At 40.3% G+C, this 19,455-nt stretch overlaps 1 protein-coding gene across 8 annotated transcripts in view; it reads left to right on the top strand.

Moving 5' to 3' along the window:
* LOC108107788 (formin-binding protein 1-like) overlaps positions 1-19,455 on the top strand; it is a 32,274-nt gene that overhangs the window by 10,292 nt on the left and 2,527 nt on the right. For 4 of the 8 annotated variants that reach the window (XM_017215497.1, XM_017215496.1, XM_017215493.1 and 1 more), the window contains exons 3-8: positions 13,864-13,979; positions 15,643-15,693; positions 16,519-16,663; positions 16,723-17,192; positions 17,254-17,440; positions 19,047-19,396. In XM_017215497.1, the coding sequence (XP_017070986.1) occupies positions 13,864-13,979; positions 15,643-15,693; positions 16,519-16,663; positions 16,723-17,192; positions 17,254-17,440; positions 19,047-19,396 (1,319 nt within the window). Of the gene's footprint in view, positions 1-13,863; positions 13,980-15,642; positions 15,694-16,518; positions 16,664-16,722; positions 17,193-17,253; positions 17,441-18,200; positions 18,237-19,046; positions 19,397-19,455 lie in introns of all 8 variants that reach the window. The other 4 variants (XM_017215495.1, XM_017215494.1, XM_017215491.1 and 1 more) reach the window with 2 other exon arrangements.

Raw genomic sequence — 19,455 nt, 5'->3', positions numbered from 1 at the left:
AGGAGGTTTAAGAGGAGGTGGGTGGCTGGGGACAATGAAAGGGGATCCCCGGAGCATTGCACTCGCCCGTCATTGTGGAAAACTGTGCAAACTTGAGGCAGCTGCCAACTATTTTGCATCCATGTGAGTGCCCCTCAGTGTTGGTGTTTGTGTCTCGTGTTTGTTTGCCTATTTGCTGTAAATAAGAAGAAGATGCGACGTCTACTTCAGTTAATACTATTATGGAAAGATGGTAGCGCTGATTTGACGATGAACATGAGTGAGTTTAACTTTGAAGGCGAGAACATTGACTTTGCTATTGCTCGTTGGGGGGAAAATTGAGCTGTTGCCTTAATCAGTTCCATTGGCCAAGTGCTGATACACTTTATTTCTGAGAATATCTAAATTGGTTTATTGCCCGCAAGACCTTCGTTATAATAGGTGATTCATAGGGAAAGCAATATTAGTATTGGCAAAATCAAGAATTATCTCTGATGGAAACTTTATCAGTTCTAGTCTATATCTTCTCTGTATTCGTAAATATATATATTTTTTGCTTTTTTTTTTGAGTAATTCTGTAAACATTAAAATAAATATTAAATGTTTTCGAAACGATTTTTTTGATCTTTTTTATGTTACTTTTTTGTATAATAAATCAAAGAATTAATGTTCCGACTTCCGCATAAATAAAATGTTTAAAACAAAATTTGTTTCTTTCTACAAGGAAATAAACCTTATTTTTAAGTAAATCAAAAACATTTATATTAACTCTTTTCTTTTCTCTTTCTTGCAGGTAAGTTCCAATTCACATTAATCAAGCCACGTGAAAAACAACTGAAAATGTATAAACAATTCAGAAGAAAAGCACTGTGAGTAAGAAGAAGTCTCGACTTGAAGTGAAGTGAATTTTCCAGCCAATGGAAATGCATTCGCTGGCGTGAGTTTATTTTTATAAGACTTCAGCGCATTTATTATAAACAAAAGCCAGTTGATAGCCAGAATAATGTTTACGTTAACATTGACTGCCAGTCAGTGGATCGAACCTGAACCCGAACGGGAGAGAGAAAGAAAAGAGAAAACTAGGGAAATATACAGAACCCACCACCACCCACAGAATGCCGCTTTTCCTTGACGCATTTCCGTGGCATTCTATTTGGTAAACATCACGTCCAACTTTTCTTGGCCACAGCCAAGCGGTTCTCCCGGATTTTTCCGAAAAAGGCCTGCTGGCTGTCTGGCTGGCATTACTTTTACTTTATTTTTTGGATTGAAATCGAAAACGAATCAATTTGTATTTGAGACGCAGTGCGTTCATAATTTGTTTATAGATTCATTCGTATATTCGTATTTATATTTCCGCATTTCGCTTTTGGGCACTTTCAGTTTTCATATGCTGCTGCAGTCATATGGATTATGCATTCGCTTTATTGTCTCGCCTCGATTTGATTTGCTGACTAATGGAAGCTACTCCCAACTCTCCTCTACCCCTCTATCATAATTAACATTACAAATCATAAAGATTTCCAAGCGTCAACTCGATTTGCATTTCCATTGTGTATTGTAAAGCAACAAAAATGTTTTGATAAAAGATTTTATTTCAATGTTGTTTTTTCTCGTATGTTTGCTTTAGTCATTTGTTTGTTAGTTATATTATTTATGCATTCTACGGCCCAGCCGAGTCTTTCATAATTTCCTGACAAGTGCAAAACCGGTTTAGGGAAAGGTAACAAAAACAAATAGGGAGAGTGGGGAAGCTGCATAATTTTATAAACAAATTGGGAACTTGATTTTATTTTACGATCTCTCAACACAGGGCATGCTCTATTGTTCATTTGCAAAAGTGAAAACCGTTTTCTAGCAGACAAATACCAAAGGTTTCCGTAATAAACAAATCTAAAAATCATTTCAATGGAAATCAAGAAGCGCCGCCAAGCTGGTTGGGTCATCAAATTCGAGGCCTAATTTACATACAAAATTTCTTTTCTTTTGAGAATCTTCTTAACGGCATTCCTTAGTTGCACTCAAAACTAACTGTTGATGCAACCTTATATGCTTTTTGGTGGAAACTTTGGGAATACCTAACGGCTCTCACACGCAATTAACGGAAAATATATAACAGAAAATACCTAAAAATAACTGAAAATAACAAAGACTGAGAGAGAGAGAGAGAGAATTTTCCACTCAGCTTATACAGATTTTCTGCAATAGAAATAAAATTCGCCCACGCCAAAAGTGCTTATACACATGAAGAGATCTTAAATTATAGGCCGATTGTATTCGAACATTTGGCAACACTTGTTATGAAATCACCGCAACATGCTTGATGGTTTTCCCCATTTTCCCCTGGACACCGCCGCCGTCGTCGAGGCGTTTTCCATTTGGAAAAATTGAACCAGGCCAGCTGAGCGAGAGAAACAATGGATCGCCACAGACCCAGACCCAGTATCCGAGTCTCGGGTCCAGTCAAGTCCCCTCTCTACCCTCCCCCCTCTTCATTTTCAATCCCAGACTGACTGGCACTTTGGGGCACGAAACGAGTTTGGATTTTATTTCTCGCTGCTGGCTGCTAAAAATGTTGCCAACCTCTCCTCCTGACCATCCTCCGAATCCTCTGCAACCTTCTCCTCCTCATCATCATGGCATGCAGACTGCATTTATCGTCGTCAAGCAGCTGGAACAGTCTGAACCTCAAACTTATACACATACACACACACATACAGAAACTCTTCAAACAAAAAACAAAACTCGTGTCTAAACAATGGCAAACTCAAACCGCGGGCAATTGAAACCAGAATTCATTTGGCTTTGGTTTAGATTTTCACTTTTGCGGCTATTTGGACGGACGGACACTCCCCCAACGGCTGGCTGCCCTCTCATTTCCTCGATTCCTGCCGCCTTCATTCTTTCTCCCTTTCTTTTATTTGCCCTACTCAATTTCAGAATCAGTTGGGAATTGTTGCGAAAAGTCGACTTGGGAATACACTGTCTGTTATTGGTAATAATATTGATTAGTTCCCAAGAAGAGATTTCATACAGATTTCTTACTTATTTTAACTTACCTTCTTACTTTCCAAGGTACTAAAACTTAAACTCCTTTAATAATATATAAAAGCAAACAAACCTAAAATGTATCTCATGCCCTACGAAATGCTTACCAGGCACGTGTTTCACCCACACCCTCGTGAACTTCGCACCCAGACCCCTGATCACCCCTTGATCTTTGCCAGTCCAGCTGGTCTGGCAATTTACATTATTTTGTTCTAAGGCGGCAGATGTTCCATACAGTCGGGCTTTGTTTTTCTAGCTTTCCTATTTTCCTCCGCTTTTCACCGACTTAATTGAAAGCGTTTGTGACTGATCGGCAATTGTCTAAATGTTTGAACTGCGACTTGCGGCTCTTAGTTAGTCGCTTGCACTTGGACTTTGTCTTTCGGCAATTGGGTTTTGAAATTGACATTGACGCTGAATGAGATTGGGTTTTTAGAAACAATGAAGTGCTTAGAAATAAATGAAAACCATAATAAAAAACAAAACAGCTGAAGTAGGATGCTTGAAATAGCTTTGCGAAAGACTGAAACTCTCTCACGTTCGCTTTGGCAGAAGACGAAACTGAGTTAACCTTTGTGAACTGGTCAAAAGTCGGAGTGCAGGCATTTTGTGACGTCACTAGGCAATCAAGTCTCTGTCGGACACAAAAAGAAATCTTTATTAGTTCGGAATGAATGTTTTGATAAAATATAAAATGATAAAAGAAAAGATGTTCCCCATTTTTCCCGGTTATAGCTTCATCTGCAGCTGCGATGCCGCAACATCGAGATGTTTGTCTGGTCAGTGAAATGCTGTCGTTTTTCTGTTGCTGGCTGTTTGTTATTAATTGACTTTTGAGTTGACTTGCTGGGCGAAATGGCAGCGCTTAATTTATTGCGCATACGCCCCGTTGTCTGTGGTTAGTAAAGAAGATGAGAGAGGCAATCTACAGGGGGTGGGCACCCACAAAGTTCGGAAGCAGACGCTTAAGGAAATTGATCAAGTTTTCCCACCCCTTACCATTTCCCATTCCATTTACATGGCTCATAAATAAATGGAAATGAAAATGGCAAACAACAAAAAGAATCTTTGGGCGGGAATGCCCAAAGATTCTTTTTGTTGTTTGTTTTTGCAGCTATAAAAATAGCAAATGGATTGCAGTTGCGCTGGGCTGTAAATGTAAACAATTTTCATCTTTTTCAACATTTTTTCATCGTTTGTTCGGGCATAAGAGCGTGTGAGATTCTAAACCATTCTGTTCTATGGATCGTGGAATACCAAGTATTTGCATTATGGTTGTCTAGTTTTTTTCTCCCCCGGCTAATTGCCACCTTGTTTTCCACGAAGCTATCGCCTCGTATAATCACATAGTATGTAAATACATATGTGAGAAATTTTAATTACCAGCAACGATCTTGTAGAGTGTAGCTATAGTACGTATATAGCTAAGCATAGCATAGCCTACAGATAGCTGTGTGCATCTCGTTGCTGCAGCGAGATTAATGATAACTTTGAAGAGCTGAAAGTAAAGACATGAGAAATGAGTTACTCGGAAAATGCTGCCCAGCCTTTGTTGTTGCTCCACTTTTCATCCAACTCCGAGAGTTGCAAGAGAGTTGCTGCATATTTTCTTGTACAAGCAACGGAAATGCAACAAATTTTTATGGCCACTCGGGAGTGAGTGAGTTAAAAAAAATAGAGACTTGAAAAGCGAAACTCTGTGGCCACGCGGATCGAGGCTGATAAGGCCCGACCAGGGCTCTATTTATAGAGCTGGACAAGCTTTATCCAATCGGTGTGCGGTGGTTCTGGGCGAGATGTCGAAGTCACCAACGAATGTCCGGTCTTGCAGTTGCAGTTGCAGCTGGGGAACCAGCCATTGGTTTGGAATTATTGGCCATGGTTCTGCTGCTGCTGTTGGTTTCTGTTGGCCAAAGTAGTTCAACCTGTTCGGCGGCTTTGGCCTGGTCCCAAAGAATGTGGCTGCAAATTTATAGCTCTTTTTGCTTTCAGCTATCTGCGCCGCTCTTACAACCGCTTCTATGTTCCATCTTCGGAACTCCAATCCGCCGAGCTTGCCCCTTCTGCCCCTCTATTTTTAGACTTTTAACAGCATCCGCAGCGACATTAGCTAAAAAAGATTAAACTTTCGCGGCAATTTACTTGCAAGATTTACGCAAAATGTTGCTGAAAAATGGTTAAGTCACATAAAGTGTATAAAAAGCACAAGACGTCCGATTTTTGCTTCCCATCAAAAAGGAATGTGAAGTACACAGGGAAAATAGTCTATGAAGTTCGTCCTATAGCAAGATCATTTTATTATGGCCCTTTTAATAGAATATTCTTAGCCCCATTTTGCCATCCTATTAATCTTATCTAAAGTGAATAGATTATAAATCAATTCTAGTTTCACCCCACTAATTTATATAATTATCATAGTCTCGTTGATCGGAATTTGGTCGAATATAAACGAGCTATTTAGGTTACAGTTTGAAGATGACTTGATGAAAAGTGGTCTATGAATTCTATCAACTTTGGTGTTTTGATTTCAGCATTAGTTTCCAGTGTACTTGATGGTTTTCTCAACTTATTTCCTAAGCCGCTTGTTTGGGCTAAGATGGCGTTTTGTGTTTTGATTCATGTGGTACTTTTACTTACCTCTTTCATATAAAAAAATGGAAGTATTTTTATGGCAGATGAGTTGATGGTTGGTAAAAGAAAATCCGTTGATCCGTTTACCACGACTGTCATTCAATCATTTTATTCACTGATTCAGTCAAGGCTGGTTTTTTAGCTGCTTGGCCCAAGCTTTTGTTTTTATTTTTACTTTTTATTTACAAGGCGAGTCGAGTCTTCTCTTTTTCGCCTTCTCCTTTGCCCAGTTCTCAATTAAGTTTAATGAGCACATGAGCATTTTCATAATTGGAGCAAATTAACTTGAATGGCGCTACTCAGCCAGAGATCCACTCCATATATATATGCTATATATGTACTGTATATAAGACAGAATCTGCCCGGAAGTGTTTGACGTACTCATAGTTTGACTTGTAAGCAAAACTGCTTAAGTCTGACCAACTTCCCTCTTGTTTGTTGGCTGTTCACCTAACGAGCGTCGATTGTCAACTGTTTGCCATGTTGGTTGGTCCGTTCGAAGTGATCTGTATATGTGAAAGATCTTGGCGGTTTTGGCACGTTTCGAGGTTACTTGGACAGTGGGCAATCAGCGTAATATAAATCAGTATAATAATAATAATAATAATAGCAATGAGAAAAAGAGAAGTAGAGATACTGCAAGTCAATCTTATACTCTGGGTGGCACTCCCTCTTCTTGGATGGATGGCACATGTTTCGAAATTCTTGGCTTATCTTGAACATTTTTCTACCACTTTTCTTGTGGCCATTGGAGACCACTTAACTGGCTGAACAGTTGGTCAATTAGTTCGTTCGTGGCTCTCAACATGAACTGCCTGGTCAGCTATTTGAATGCGGCTCGCAGCCTCAGCGAATCCGGAGTTGCAACCATTTTGGATCTCAGGGATAGTCATGTGGAATTTTGGGTAAGTGTGTGCTGTGTACCTGATGGTGGGGCAGTGGCAGCGCCAACCAGTAACAAGAATGCCCCGCAGGTGGTTAACTGGACAACCAGTTTGCAATTAAATGTCGCCGCTTAAATGTGATTTGATTCTTTGCATAACCGAAATGCAATTGAGCTTCGACTGCTTGCGGTAGATAGAGCTGATCGTAATTGGCCCAAACAAGTTGGCAATGCACTGTGAAAAAGTGAAGTACTTTTAAGTACAAAACTGGAATCTAAGACTGTATAAGATATTAGATTGTTAATGGAAAACAAAGTTAAAGACTCATCACAGTAAAATATTACCTAAAATTATTCAAAGTTTAGGAATGCAGAAGGGAACCTTTGATCTTTAAGACAATCCATGCTGCCTAAGAGAACTATTCATCAGCAATCTCTGCCTGGAGGCTGCATATTATTCATTTACATTCACGGCTTCAAGCTGCCGCCATCTCTAATGATCTTAGAAGCCGTGTATTCAGTACTTGACCAACGGCTTCTGCTGGCGGCTACTCTCGACTTCTGTATCTTCTTGCCGCGCTGAAAGTTAAAGTTCAACTGGACTATGTGGCTCAACTATTTTTATGATTACAACTTTGCCGTGTCTAACGGTTAACACACGATGGCCAGAAAAAGACATATGTTTCTCTTTTTTATTCTGGCCAATGTGTTTTATGCTTCCTGTTTTGCAGCCATGAGCATTATCCGCTTCGCTAGTTGCTTCTGGCCAAGATCATGTTACTCTGCGATTTTGGTTTTCTCGTTTTTTCCCCAACACCACCATTGCGCCGCTTGAATTTCCACATTTTTAACTGTGAAAAGGCGTCGCTTGATTTATTCATTTATTCATTCGCCTGCATGATTGCATATTTACATGTGTAATTATCAAGTTGCGCCAATTTGTTAGCCATTTATGCGATTCGAAGTTCTCTTTTTAACTTATTTTTTAGTTCTTATGAATGGAATGGTTTTATGTCTGGTACTGTACTTTAATCTAATTGGATAACTTGCCTTTCATGTTGACCGACATGACCTGAATATCGATTTATGTTTGCGAAAAGTGCGGGAAAGAACTAGAATGAGTTATTTAATCAATAGGCCCACAAACGGCAGCGACACCAATGGGTTAATGTGCTAATTTTGGGTTCCCACTGTCAACAGCAATTTGTGGAGAGTGGAGAAGGATGAGAGTGGGTGATAAAGAGGAAGTGGCAAACGACATGTAAATATAGATCCCAAAGTTGGAGTGGGCGGGAAATGGGAGCAGAGTTTTCCACGGAGCAGCATTGAGGCGGAAAATCGTTACAGCAAATTAACTGAAAATGAGCAGAAAAAAAAGAAAGAAGAAGGAAAAAAAACAACAACTAAAGCCGCTTATAAATAGAAATGGAAATGGAAAATGGCAAGAAAACGGGTCAGGAGTCGCTTCTTTAGTTTCGTTTTTCTCCCACTCATTGTCTTTGCAAATTGTTAGGGAAATTTCTGCGGAAAACCGCCACTAAATTGCTCGCGGAGTTGTTATTCATGTGGGTATTTCTTCACTTGATAACCAATCTAAGTTGGTGCACTGAGAGGAAAATTCTCATTTTAAATTAGGTTTTCATCTTTCCAAAAATCATTTCAAAATTTACTTTTATTTTCTCCAACATAGATTTTATTTGAGTTTTCCAAAGTTCATTTATGTTAAGCCGCCTGATTTGGTGGGGTCATCGCACTGACCTGGCTTAATGGAAAAACTGATAAAAGCTAAAAAAAAAAATGTGCCTGTAAAGCTTTCACATATACAACATTTTCATTAGGCGGCACGACAAACAAAGGCGCCGCCCGAACGTTGTCATGCTAAACTGCAAAAATGAAGAAAAACAAAACTTAGTAAAGGAGGCGGCAAAAGAGGGCGTGGCGGAAGCCAATGAACATATAGACATGCCGACATACGTTGCATGTTGCACTCACTGGGGGCAATGTCAATTTGCCTTGGCCAAGGGAACACAGTCACCAGCCATCACCATCGAACTAACATCGTCATCCACTAAATGTCGACTGGGCGCAGCTCAAACAAACAATTCATCGTCATGCCGGGCGGTCAACTTCACTATCGATATGATATATACTCCCTGACTAGTCCCTATGTTTGTATATTATTATTACTACTTCCCCTGCTTATCAGCTCCAAAGAATATGTTGCTTGTTGCTGCTGTAGTTGCTGCTGCTGCTGCCGTTGTTTGCGTGCCACGTCCGTTGCAGATAAAAACGCGTGCTGCGGAACTTCCATTGAGTGGCCGCCCATGAGCTGAATCCGTTGTTCTTTCGGATGTAGTCTTCTCCAAGAATTCATTATTCATGCACTGTTAGAAAACGGCATTCAAACTGCTTTAAAACTTTAAAAATGTTTAAACTTTTTAATTAAATCAAAAAGAGTTGATTAACTCTTAACTCTTATGACTAAAACCACAACTTTTTATTGTGATTATTTCTGACATATTTCTTTCTTTTGATAAAAATAAAATTTAAATCTTTAATAACAGTCATTTCTTAGGCATTTTAAACAGAAAGGAAAATAATAATAATCAACTTTAAAATATTAAAATAAGCAGTTAATTCTCTACAGATACAGGGAATGAATAACTCTCCTTTTTTCTACGAAGAATCATCGGGAGAATATAAAAATTCATGAATAATACTTGTCATTGCTTATTCAACCAAACTCTTGAAAATATTCTCTCCACCCAATTATGTTGCCAAGTGTAGTTAGCAACTAACTCTAGCTAGAATCGCTGTTTAAGCCACCCCATTTCGTTTGAGCCACTGCCTATGGCTTCCAAAACCGCAGTTTGAAATAAAACCAAAAACCAAACAAAACAAACCGGCGGTGGTAACAAAATCGTTGGTAACAATCCAAAGCCAATAGCCCCAACCCGCCGGTGTGCACCTGTTACCCAGTTTTATTTAGTTTGAGCCGTTGGCATTGCCAGTCAGTCAGCCAGGCCGCTCGGTTAGTCGGTCGTCAAAAACTGGGTCTCTCTCCTAATCGCTGGCAAAACCAAAGACCAAAGACTAAAAACCAAAACAAAAGCCAAAGCCGAGGCAAAAGGAAGCCAACGTTTCTGGTCGAGTGCACTCCTGCAATTGTAATGCAAACAGGAACACCATATTGTACACCCAGTATTAACAGATCGGTGGATATATACATAAATATATATATATAGTAAATTCAAGAGGGAGATAGACGAATGCCAGACAGACGCCGTCAACGCTTTCTGCTTCAATTGACACCCTCTTGTGCCGCCGATGCAGTTGCAATGTTGCAGTTGCATTTGGCAGTCATTGGTAGTTACATAAAGACAATTGACAGGGCGCATGGGGTCTATAGGCCAAGCAAATTTCCCTTTACCGTTGCAACTAGCAAGTTGCCAATGTTGTGCAACATCGTCTGGTTTTCAGCTCCCTGATTATAGCGGTTACTGTTTTTTGTTAGTTTGTTAACTAGATCGACGAGGGGTGACATTATCTAATGCAACAATCATAAATTATCCACGTTCTATAGTTAACTGGTTTTGTGGTTGAAATATAGTAAGTACTTCCTATGCGATAAAACTTTCCGACCTCAAAACGAAAACTGATAGCTAAGAATTCTTGAACTAGGGGGTTCCTAAAATTATAATGATTTCATTGTTATTATACATAGATATACTTTCGTAACCAATATCCCTTATTGATAAATTAGATACATCATATATAACGGCTATAAGTTATAAATATTGTAAATATTTAAGCCAAAGCTTATCAATTCTTGCAATATCAAGTCATATATTGAATATATATTGTATTTACCACATCGAGATCGTCCCCGTTCCACTTTTTAACGCCTTTCCTTTTTTTGATCGGATGTCACGAGCCCTGGAAACACGAATCGGAACGAATCGGAGGCACGATTAAATTGATGGAGAACCGAGAACAGAGAACAATGCAATGTGTTGAACAAATAAAACGCGACAAATGCGTTTAATCAATCGGATCAGCCTTCAATCTTGACCCACTGAGCGGTGTCAGAAGGGTCTGGTTAATGGAATGCCCTTATACTGGGTGCCCCATCACACATTCCACTGATTGCTCACTCACACTTCTTGCCCCACCAAAAACATAAGAAAAAATAAGAGAACCCGAACAATCGATGACAATCTTCAATCGAATTCAACACACTCTTCAATGTTTATTTTCCCGGGCAGCAATTTGTTAATTTCTTTATTGATTTTTATTGTCATTGTTTTGCCGGTTGTTGGACATTGTATGAGTTATACTCGGCTTTTCTTGGCTCACCCATTCTGATTGCCACATTTTGTTGATTGTTTTTGACGAGCATCGAGATGACGGTGATGGACCAACTTGTGTCAAGTGAAAGTCATCAAGTGGCGGCGTCGGCTGGGAATCGGGATTGGAGATGCGTTTTTGGATTGGGGCCTTTTGCTAATAAACTCTGTGACATCCGATGATGATGATGATGATGATGCCCCCATGTAAAACTTTCGCCATGATTTATTGGCCAGCTTGTTAGTGTTGACCAGATAGCCAGACAGCCACGCAGCCAGCTCTTTTGGGATGCGGCGACATTAATCTTCCGGCTTTGCCTGGTTAAATAAATAAATATTATTTAAATGCCAGTTTGAATGTCATTAACCCGCGGGGCGAGAGAGAGAAAGAGATGAGGACCCCTTTTCAAAGGCAACACATGTGTGCTCCACCTCGAAGCCAATTCGAAAGACCCTTGATTCCATTTCGATTCCAGCACTCCTTATATGCGCAGACTGCCTCCGATCTTGGCATCGAGGCATCTCCGGTCAAGGTCAACAATGCGATACGATTGGCAAAATAACCTCGAGAGTCGTCTATCAATGTCAGACCCGTTGTTGGATGAGCGACAGCGATCATGTTCGGCCTCCCGGCATCCATAGAAATTCACTGTGAAAAATATCTCAGACGAACATAAGTGCTTCCCATCCCACCTTCAATTCCATCTAATCAAACGTTGATCGATCGATCGATCGATTGCCGAGAACAACATGGCTCTCGCTTCCCCAGACATTCCTTTCTCACCTCATAATCTCGGCGACAGCATAAACTTATCTCAATCAATGCATTTGGCTTGGGGTCTATCATTAAACATTTATATATAAATCAATAGCGCTAATGGCAACTTTCCTGCCCGTAACAAACGGCAGGCAATTTGCCATTCCATTTAATCAGACAAGATGGAAAACTGGCACGCATACACCCCTGGCTATATATATATATATATAGGTGAAGCAGTCGAAGCAGATCAATTGGAAAAACAATTTCCCGCCGGCGGGGGGCGGGAATATTGCGCAAGCGCACCACCGCACAGTTACTGTGAAAAGTAAATTAATTTGATTTGATTTTCTGTCGAGCGGAGTGAAGTTGATGGAAAGGCGCTGCGGGAAAAATTATACACAAAACGAAAATATGATCTTAATTCTGGTCTTAAATGTGGATTAATTTATAAGGAGAAGTATTTAAGGGAAAATATTTTTTAAATATTAATAAAATTTTTGTAAGAAATGACGGATTGTTAAGGGAAAAGGTCTCTTTTCTTCTTGAAAAAGTTAATAACTATTTTGATATTTAAATTTCTAGTTAAAATAAATACAAGTTTTTTTCCTGTGCCTGTCAGACATTCGATTATATAAACGGTTAACTTCCCAGGGGCACACAAGTGACAGAGGCACGTATATTTTATAGGCCCAGTTTTCGAGAAGCAAGTCGCGAGTCCTGGTGGCTTAAACCCACACCCACCCACATGGTGTGGCCAACGCCCTCGGCTACGGTTGCAACTCAATTACTGCAGCTACTCGGATGACATTTGCGCCTTGTTGCCTGACACTTTTCCCATTTTTCCAAACGCGAAAACGCTTTTCATTAACTGCCAAGATGTGCCGCCGCACCTTGAAGCCAGCCGCTGGTGAAAGTTTTTTTCTGTGACGCAAGACTGCGCGAGTCAATAGAAATAAAAGCTGCCGATAAAATAAACAGCCAAATCAAACAAATTCTACAAACGCACTCGATATAATGTTGTATTGAAAGCGTAATTGACAATTGTTTTAATTAATGGCGGGCACGTTGGTTTTAAAAAGGCAAGAAAGATCGAACCCCGAAGCGTTGCCAAATTTCACTGTTAACGACTGAAATTATTATAATCACATTGAAACAAAATTACAAAATTTGGCAAGACCACAAAATAAAGAAGACGACACCAAAAAATACAGACAACGTAAATTTTCGACAATTTACCGCTTGGAAATTGTTTGGGCCATGATCGGAACTGGGTCTCAAATTATGTAATTGATGTTAATTTCTCGACTCCTCTGCTGAACTTCAAATGCAAATTGGCTACGCGTCTTGCCTGTTTCTGTGCCATTTAAGCGGTTTTTAGAGGTTTTTAGTTTTACTTTTCGACTTTACTTAAAATTCAAATCTGTTTGCCACCGATGATTGCGTTTGGGGGCGTGATTGGCAGCTAAGTCGGCCAAAATATAAACAAAAAAAAAAACGGCAACGTCTTTTGATGTCTGGGCTTGTTGTTGTTGTTGTTTTTGTCAGCGTGCGAAAATAAAATCAAAAGTGGAGCGCAGTTTGTTTTGATTGTTGGTTTGGTTAGGTCTATCTATTGACAAACACACAGCCGTATTGAAAAGTGTTGCAAATTGCCTACGAAGACAGGTTAAAGAAAGAAGGAAAGGAAAATGGCCCCAAAGAGACAGCAGACAGAAAGACACGGCATTATGTCATAACGCTTAACGCTCAACGAGGAGGAAGTGACTGCCCATATTTGTGTCACCGGTAGACCTAATGATACATATCTTTGCAAATAACCATGCCATAAATTAATATCGAATCACTCTCAAAATTGTCAACTAATAGCGTTTAAAATTCAGTCCACCTATTTAAGGCTAATGAGTTAATGTGGTTCAGTTTAGTTTAGTTTTTGTTTTGAGATTTGAAAGCTCTATGAATCGATCCATTATGGCGTTGTATAAGATAGATCTTTATCTTCGAGTATAAGTGAATTCCATTTGCTACGCAGTGCCTTTCGATATAGAAAAGCTAATTAAAAAATTAGATTAATTTCGCATTATTTTTTTGCCCTGTTCTCGATGCTTCTTTTTAATTTATCGTGATCTACGCATTTGCCTTGGCTCAATGTCAGCTGGCATTAAGTGTTGGTTGTTTCAGTTTTTTCTAATAGATTCCATCTGTCTATATTATTTCAGGATCAAAACGAAAATCTGGCGATACACACAAACAGAGGCATCGATGCTCTAGACAAATATGCCAACTTCTTGCGTGATCGAGTGGCCATAGAAACCGAATATGCCGGAAAATTAAGGTGAGTCCTCAATGTTAAATAGAGATTGGAATGATATAAGCTGGCAGATAATAAATTTCAAAATGCAAATACAGAAATAAATAAATAATATATAATCGTGATATGACCTATTTAAAATGATAAACAGCTTTAAAAACCACGAAGTTATGTGATTTTTCTTACAAAAATCTTTTAAGGCATTGCAAAGTATTTAGCCGCTTAGCGCTTCCAAACTTGGCCATAACAAATAGTCAATTAAATATAAATATTTTGCTTTACAAGTTGCATCTGGCCTCACCCATTTGTGGCATGTCTTTTGGCTTTTGGCAGTCGTATAATGTTCTCGCTAATGTAAATCCGTTAAAAGGAGAAATAAGCACAAGGTCGCCCACTTGTGGAAGTGATTGGCCCAGCTGTCCAGACGGCTCCTTTCCAGGCCAAAACACAGAAATAATCGAAGCCTCGCGACGTATAAAACGTATTTTAATTAAGTCTTTGTCTTGGCCAATATTTTCTGCAACCTTCGACAACGACGACAACAGAACAACTCTCCATTGCCATAAACAATAATCGTAAATAGTTAATTGTGTGCATTTATAAACTTGTGGCGCATTTCAATTACCTCTGATATTTTTATGGATCCCGGGAACTTTAGTGTGATCCGAGAGCGGCACCCCTGTAAATTGCACTAAATTGAGTGACACCCGAGCAGACCACGACCTGCCCCACGCAATTGACACGCGACTGTCTCTTTGAGTGGCCAATCCCCTTGCCTTCCGCCTTCCTTCCCCAGATAAAAACCAAACTGGACATTGGACATATGGGGGGACCTAATGGGATTAGGCTTCGGTTACCCAGACGATTGCCCAACAACATGGCAGCGTGGGTCGTTGGTGGCTGTCAGTTCGTCATAATTGTTTAATTTAAGCGAAGATTATGTTGCCCCGTCAAGGTGTTCGCTCAAAACGAGGAGGTGGAAGAGGGGCTTATATCGCTGGTTTCCCACTGCCACCAAGTTCCCACAATGAGTCGAAGCTTTGCTTGATGACTCCGCTTCAGCTTGAGATTCAGTTTCTTCTGCTGTTAACCAGCAGCCTCTCCGCTTGGTGGGACTGAACTGTGGCCCCTGATATGGCTGGGAGCTACCGTCTTGACTTGTTTTAATGACTTTATCATTACGCGTCTAACGTTGTTTGCGGCTATAGGTGCAGTTGTACACTCAGAAAGAAGGCTTGGTATCTTGTGGCAAGTTGGGGATATATATCAAAGGTATACGGGACTATTATGGTTTTCACTTTTCACGAATTGGATGGATGTGTAGGTGGATTTGCAGAAGTTCAACTGAAATTAACTTAAGAAAATCCAAGAAAACTTTAATAGTTTTCCAAGTGTATCTAGCTGGAGTCTGGATGAGTGTACGGGCATGCCCGTACCAGTAGCAACTAGACCACAAAGCCGCCGCATGAAACCATAAGGAAAAACTGTATTAAAATGCGCGGCGCAGTGAAATCTTTTGCGTGCACCGCCTTGGCAATCGCAAAATGAAAAGTCTCGTGTTAATGCAAATGCTGCTTCTGCTGCCTGCCACTATTATTATTATTATTATTATTTCTTTCTATGCATAAACAAAGTTTCACTAATGCCATGATTTTGATTTTACCTTTCGTTTTTTTCTATTTTGCAGGCGCCTAGTGAAAAACTACCAGCCCAAAAAGAAGGAGGAGGAAGACAATGAGTAAGCATTAACCAAAAAAACGAAAATATATAGTAGTAGCATACCATTTACTTTTTGCCTTATTCGTTTGTTAAATGTTTTGGAAAATTATCCGTAATTTGTTGCACTTTGTTTGCCATATTTGTCGGCAAAGTGCTAAGTGGATCGGGCTGGGATAATCTCATATGACTCTTGCTCTAATTGTGCGTGTTTTGTGCCATTCAATTTGTGTGGAAGAAATCCACTTGGATCCCAGCTGAGATTCAAGTAGTTGCTGTTGTGTGTGGTCTGGGAAGCTCAGATTTTAATTACACGCCATGCAAATCTGGCCCAACTCTGGCATACTCTGACATCATGACCCGCAAATAGATCTGTGAGTGTGGCATGTGTGTAACATGACAATGAGAAGCCACAGCCATGGCGATAGCCAAGTGGAAGAGTTGGTAATGAAATGCCAAGCGCTATGCCATATTCAGTTGTAAAATCCATAAATTTATGCCCGTTCCTCCGGCCATATAGAGTGGCCATTCTGACAGACAGCGTTGATAGACATACGGACCATGGACAGACGCAATCCAGAGCCGCGTGGGCGTTCCACAGCGCGTGTCCAACTCTGTCAATCCGAGAGCTCCATAAATCGGGCCCTCGGCTACGTCTTAAGTTCATAAACAAAGATAGGTTTTGCACACAGAGAAAAATGTATTAACAAAGCTATAAAAAAAATATATTTATTTTTGTACATTTAACAATTTTAAAAGTTTTTCTCTGTGTGCAATAACTTGTGTTACTCCTCGGGCGCAAATTGGCGTAGGTCGAACTGATTCACATGCTCCCATTCCATTACAGATTCACATCGATGCAAGCGTTCCGCAATCTGCTCAAGGAGGTGGGCGATCTGGCGGGTCAGCGCGAGGTGGTATCCGAGTCCCTGCAGCTGCAGATCATCGCGGGAGTAACGCTCCTGTCCAAGACACTGCGCGAAGAACGCAAGGTGAGTGCGTGGGATTACCCAATAATAGCTTCATAACTTATTCAAAAATATACTTGCAGAAATGCCTTAGCGATGGTGCCACCCTGCAGCAGAACCTCACCACACAGCTCTCCTCGCTGGATCGGGCCAAGCGGAACTACGAGAAAGCCTACCGCGACTCGGAAAAGGCGGTGGACAGCTATAAGCGGGCGGACATGGACCTCAATCTCAGTCGGGCCGAGGTGGAGCGCTACAAGAATGTGATGACGTCAAAGATTCAGCAGTCGGACGATGCCAAGAACGAGTACGCCAACCAGTTGCAAAAGACGAACAATCTGCAACAGCAGCACTTCAGCATGCTACTGCCCGCTGTCCTGAATCGGCTGCAGGAGCTAGACGAGAAACGCACTCGTGGCTTCCGGGAGTTCATTGTGGGAGCAGCCGATGTGGAGTCTTCAGTGGCGCCTATCATTGCCCGCTGCATGGAGGGCATCGTGAAGGCCGGCGAGTCCATCAACGAGAAGGAAGATACCTTCAAAGTCATAGAAAGGTTAGCATTACCATTAAGAAGGTGTCTTAAACTTAAACTAACCTATTATCCTCCTTTCTAGATACCAGTCTGGCTTCACGCCCCCAAGAGATATACCCTTCGAGGATCTGTCTAAATGCGATCCGGACTCTGTGCAGGATTCGCATTACAGCAACTCGACATCGAACCACCTGACCATGAGGGGCACCATCAGTGCCAACAAACTAAAGAAACGCGTGGGCATCTTCAACTTATTCGGCAGCAACAAGGTGAGGAAGTCCGTGGCCATTTCCTGGGGGTTAAATATTGGGTCCTAGACTCGTTTCCACTGCCTGATTCTCTCTCTCTGCTGTTCAGAGTTTTAAGTTTTCTCAACACACATGTCCGTTCCATTCTGTGCACCAGCCTCTTGAGTTGAGATGCTTATTGATTAGCTGTTAAGTTCGATGTTCTATTGATAAGTCGTAGGTCTTGGTTATGGTTTGTGTCTCTTTATGGTTTACTCATCCAGTCTTCTCTCTTTTCCGTTCTATTTCTATATATTAATTTGATCGAATCTCGATTACCATATCTTTATTTAACTCGGACCTGGTTCTGTCTCTTGCCGTAAGTACCAAGTGTCCAGAGTCCTCGATTCGTGTCCTCCTCGCCATGCATAATCCACTACCAGATCGACATTACCCTACCATATATACATACATCGCCTCACCCCCGCTGAATTGCTTATGAATTTTCATGTTTTGTGTCTCATTTACTAATACTTTGTGCTTTGAGTTTACCCATCCATCACCAACTGCAAAGTTATCCTAAAATCCACAGCTTCTTCTATAACTCACCAAATATATTAATTGATTAACTCTTGATTTCTACTTTTGTACACATATTTGTTGCTGCGATTCGATTTTAAAATGATTAAAATGCTTAAAATCACACGAACACAACACAAAACAACAACAACACAACCAACAAACATGTGATACAATTTCAAAAAAAAAATGCAAACTTACTAAATCAATTCGCTGCCAATAGCAACGGCAGATAATTGAAGCCTGTATCACCATGAAGGTATGATGAATCTTTCAGCTCTCTCCCAACTAAATAACTAACTCTAACTAAGCCTAGCCTAAACTAGCCCCTTACGATTAATCTTAATAACACCACTATCTCGCTATCTCTACTAATCACAATCAGCTAAATACAAATCTAACCATCACTAGCATATCGTTTCCATTAATAATAATTAATAGTCTGAGCAACTTTCACTTTAAACGCCTGAACGCAAACGATCGGCTTGATTCTTGGCTTGATTAAACATAGTCAAGTTCTAAAACTAATCACCAACAATTATCATACAAAATCAAATGTTTAAATCCTTAAATTAACTAGAATAGTTAGCTAACTAGCTGAAAGCCACAGCAGCACACTTACACATTATTCTTTTTGGTTGTGTTAAATTTTCTATACAATTGTTTTATTTTGGTTTTTAGCTTTTGAAAATCCCTTTGCATGATTGAATGCCTTTATCGCCTTATTTTCCCTTTCGTTCCATTTCCATAACTTTTCTTTATGATACCATTTGATGGCCTGTTGATTTGGAAACAGGTTTGATTGATGTCGAAAGCGGTTTATTGAATTATCAAAATATTTGCATTTATCATTTGTTTTGGTTTGTTGATGTTTCTTTCTGATTTTTCTGTTTCTGTTTTCTGTTGTCTTTACTGATTCTAATCACTGCGTGCAACTCTTGTTTTGTGTCTTGTGGATGTCTTGTCCTTTAGTCCTGATTTGTATTTTATTACTCATTGCATTTGCCTCTAAATATATCATTCAACATTTTTGGAACACACCCAACTAATTAAGCTTTTGTTGCCACAGAATTCCTTGACTGCTGATGGACAAAAGGAGGACTTTAGCGATCTGCCACCTAATCAACGGAGAAAGAAGCTGCAGGGCAAGATCGCCGAATTGACGCAAAATATCGCCCAGGAAACTAAAGCCCGGGATGGCCTGATGAAGATGAAGATCGTCTATGAGGCGAACTCTTCGCTGGGCAATCCCATGACCGTCGAGGGACAACTGAACGAGTCGGAACACAAGTTGGAGAAGCTGAAAGTGGATTTAAAGAAGTACCAGGGCTTCTTGGAGAAGGCCAGTCAAGTGCCGGTGGCCACCAGTAGTCCACAGGCGAGTCGAAATCAATTGCAAAATGGTCACAGAACCTCTAGGTGAGTTGGACTAAAACTTATCCAAGAAAATATATCGATTAATAAGGGATTGGTATCTT

Source organism: Drosophila eugracilis, unplaced genomic scaffold (assembly GCF_018153835.1).
Source record: "Drosophila eugracilis isolate 14026-0451.02 unplaced genomic scaffold, ASM1815383v1 contig_2088, whole genome shotgun sequence".
In the NCBI taxonomy this organism is placed as follows: domain Eukaryota; kingdom Metazoa; phylum Arthropoda; class Insecta; order Diptera; family Drosophilidae; genus Drosophila; species Drosophila eugracilis.
The sequence above is the reverse complement of the archived record's forward strand: the minus strand, read 5'-3'. Positions and strand labels throughout refer to the sequence as shown.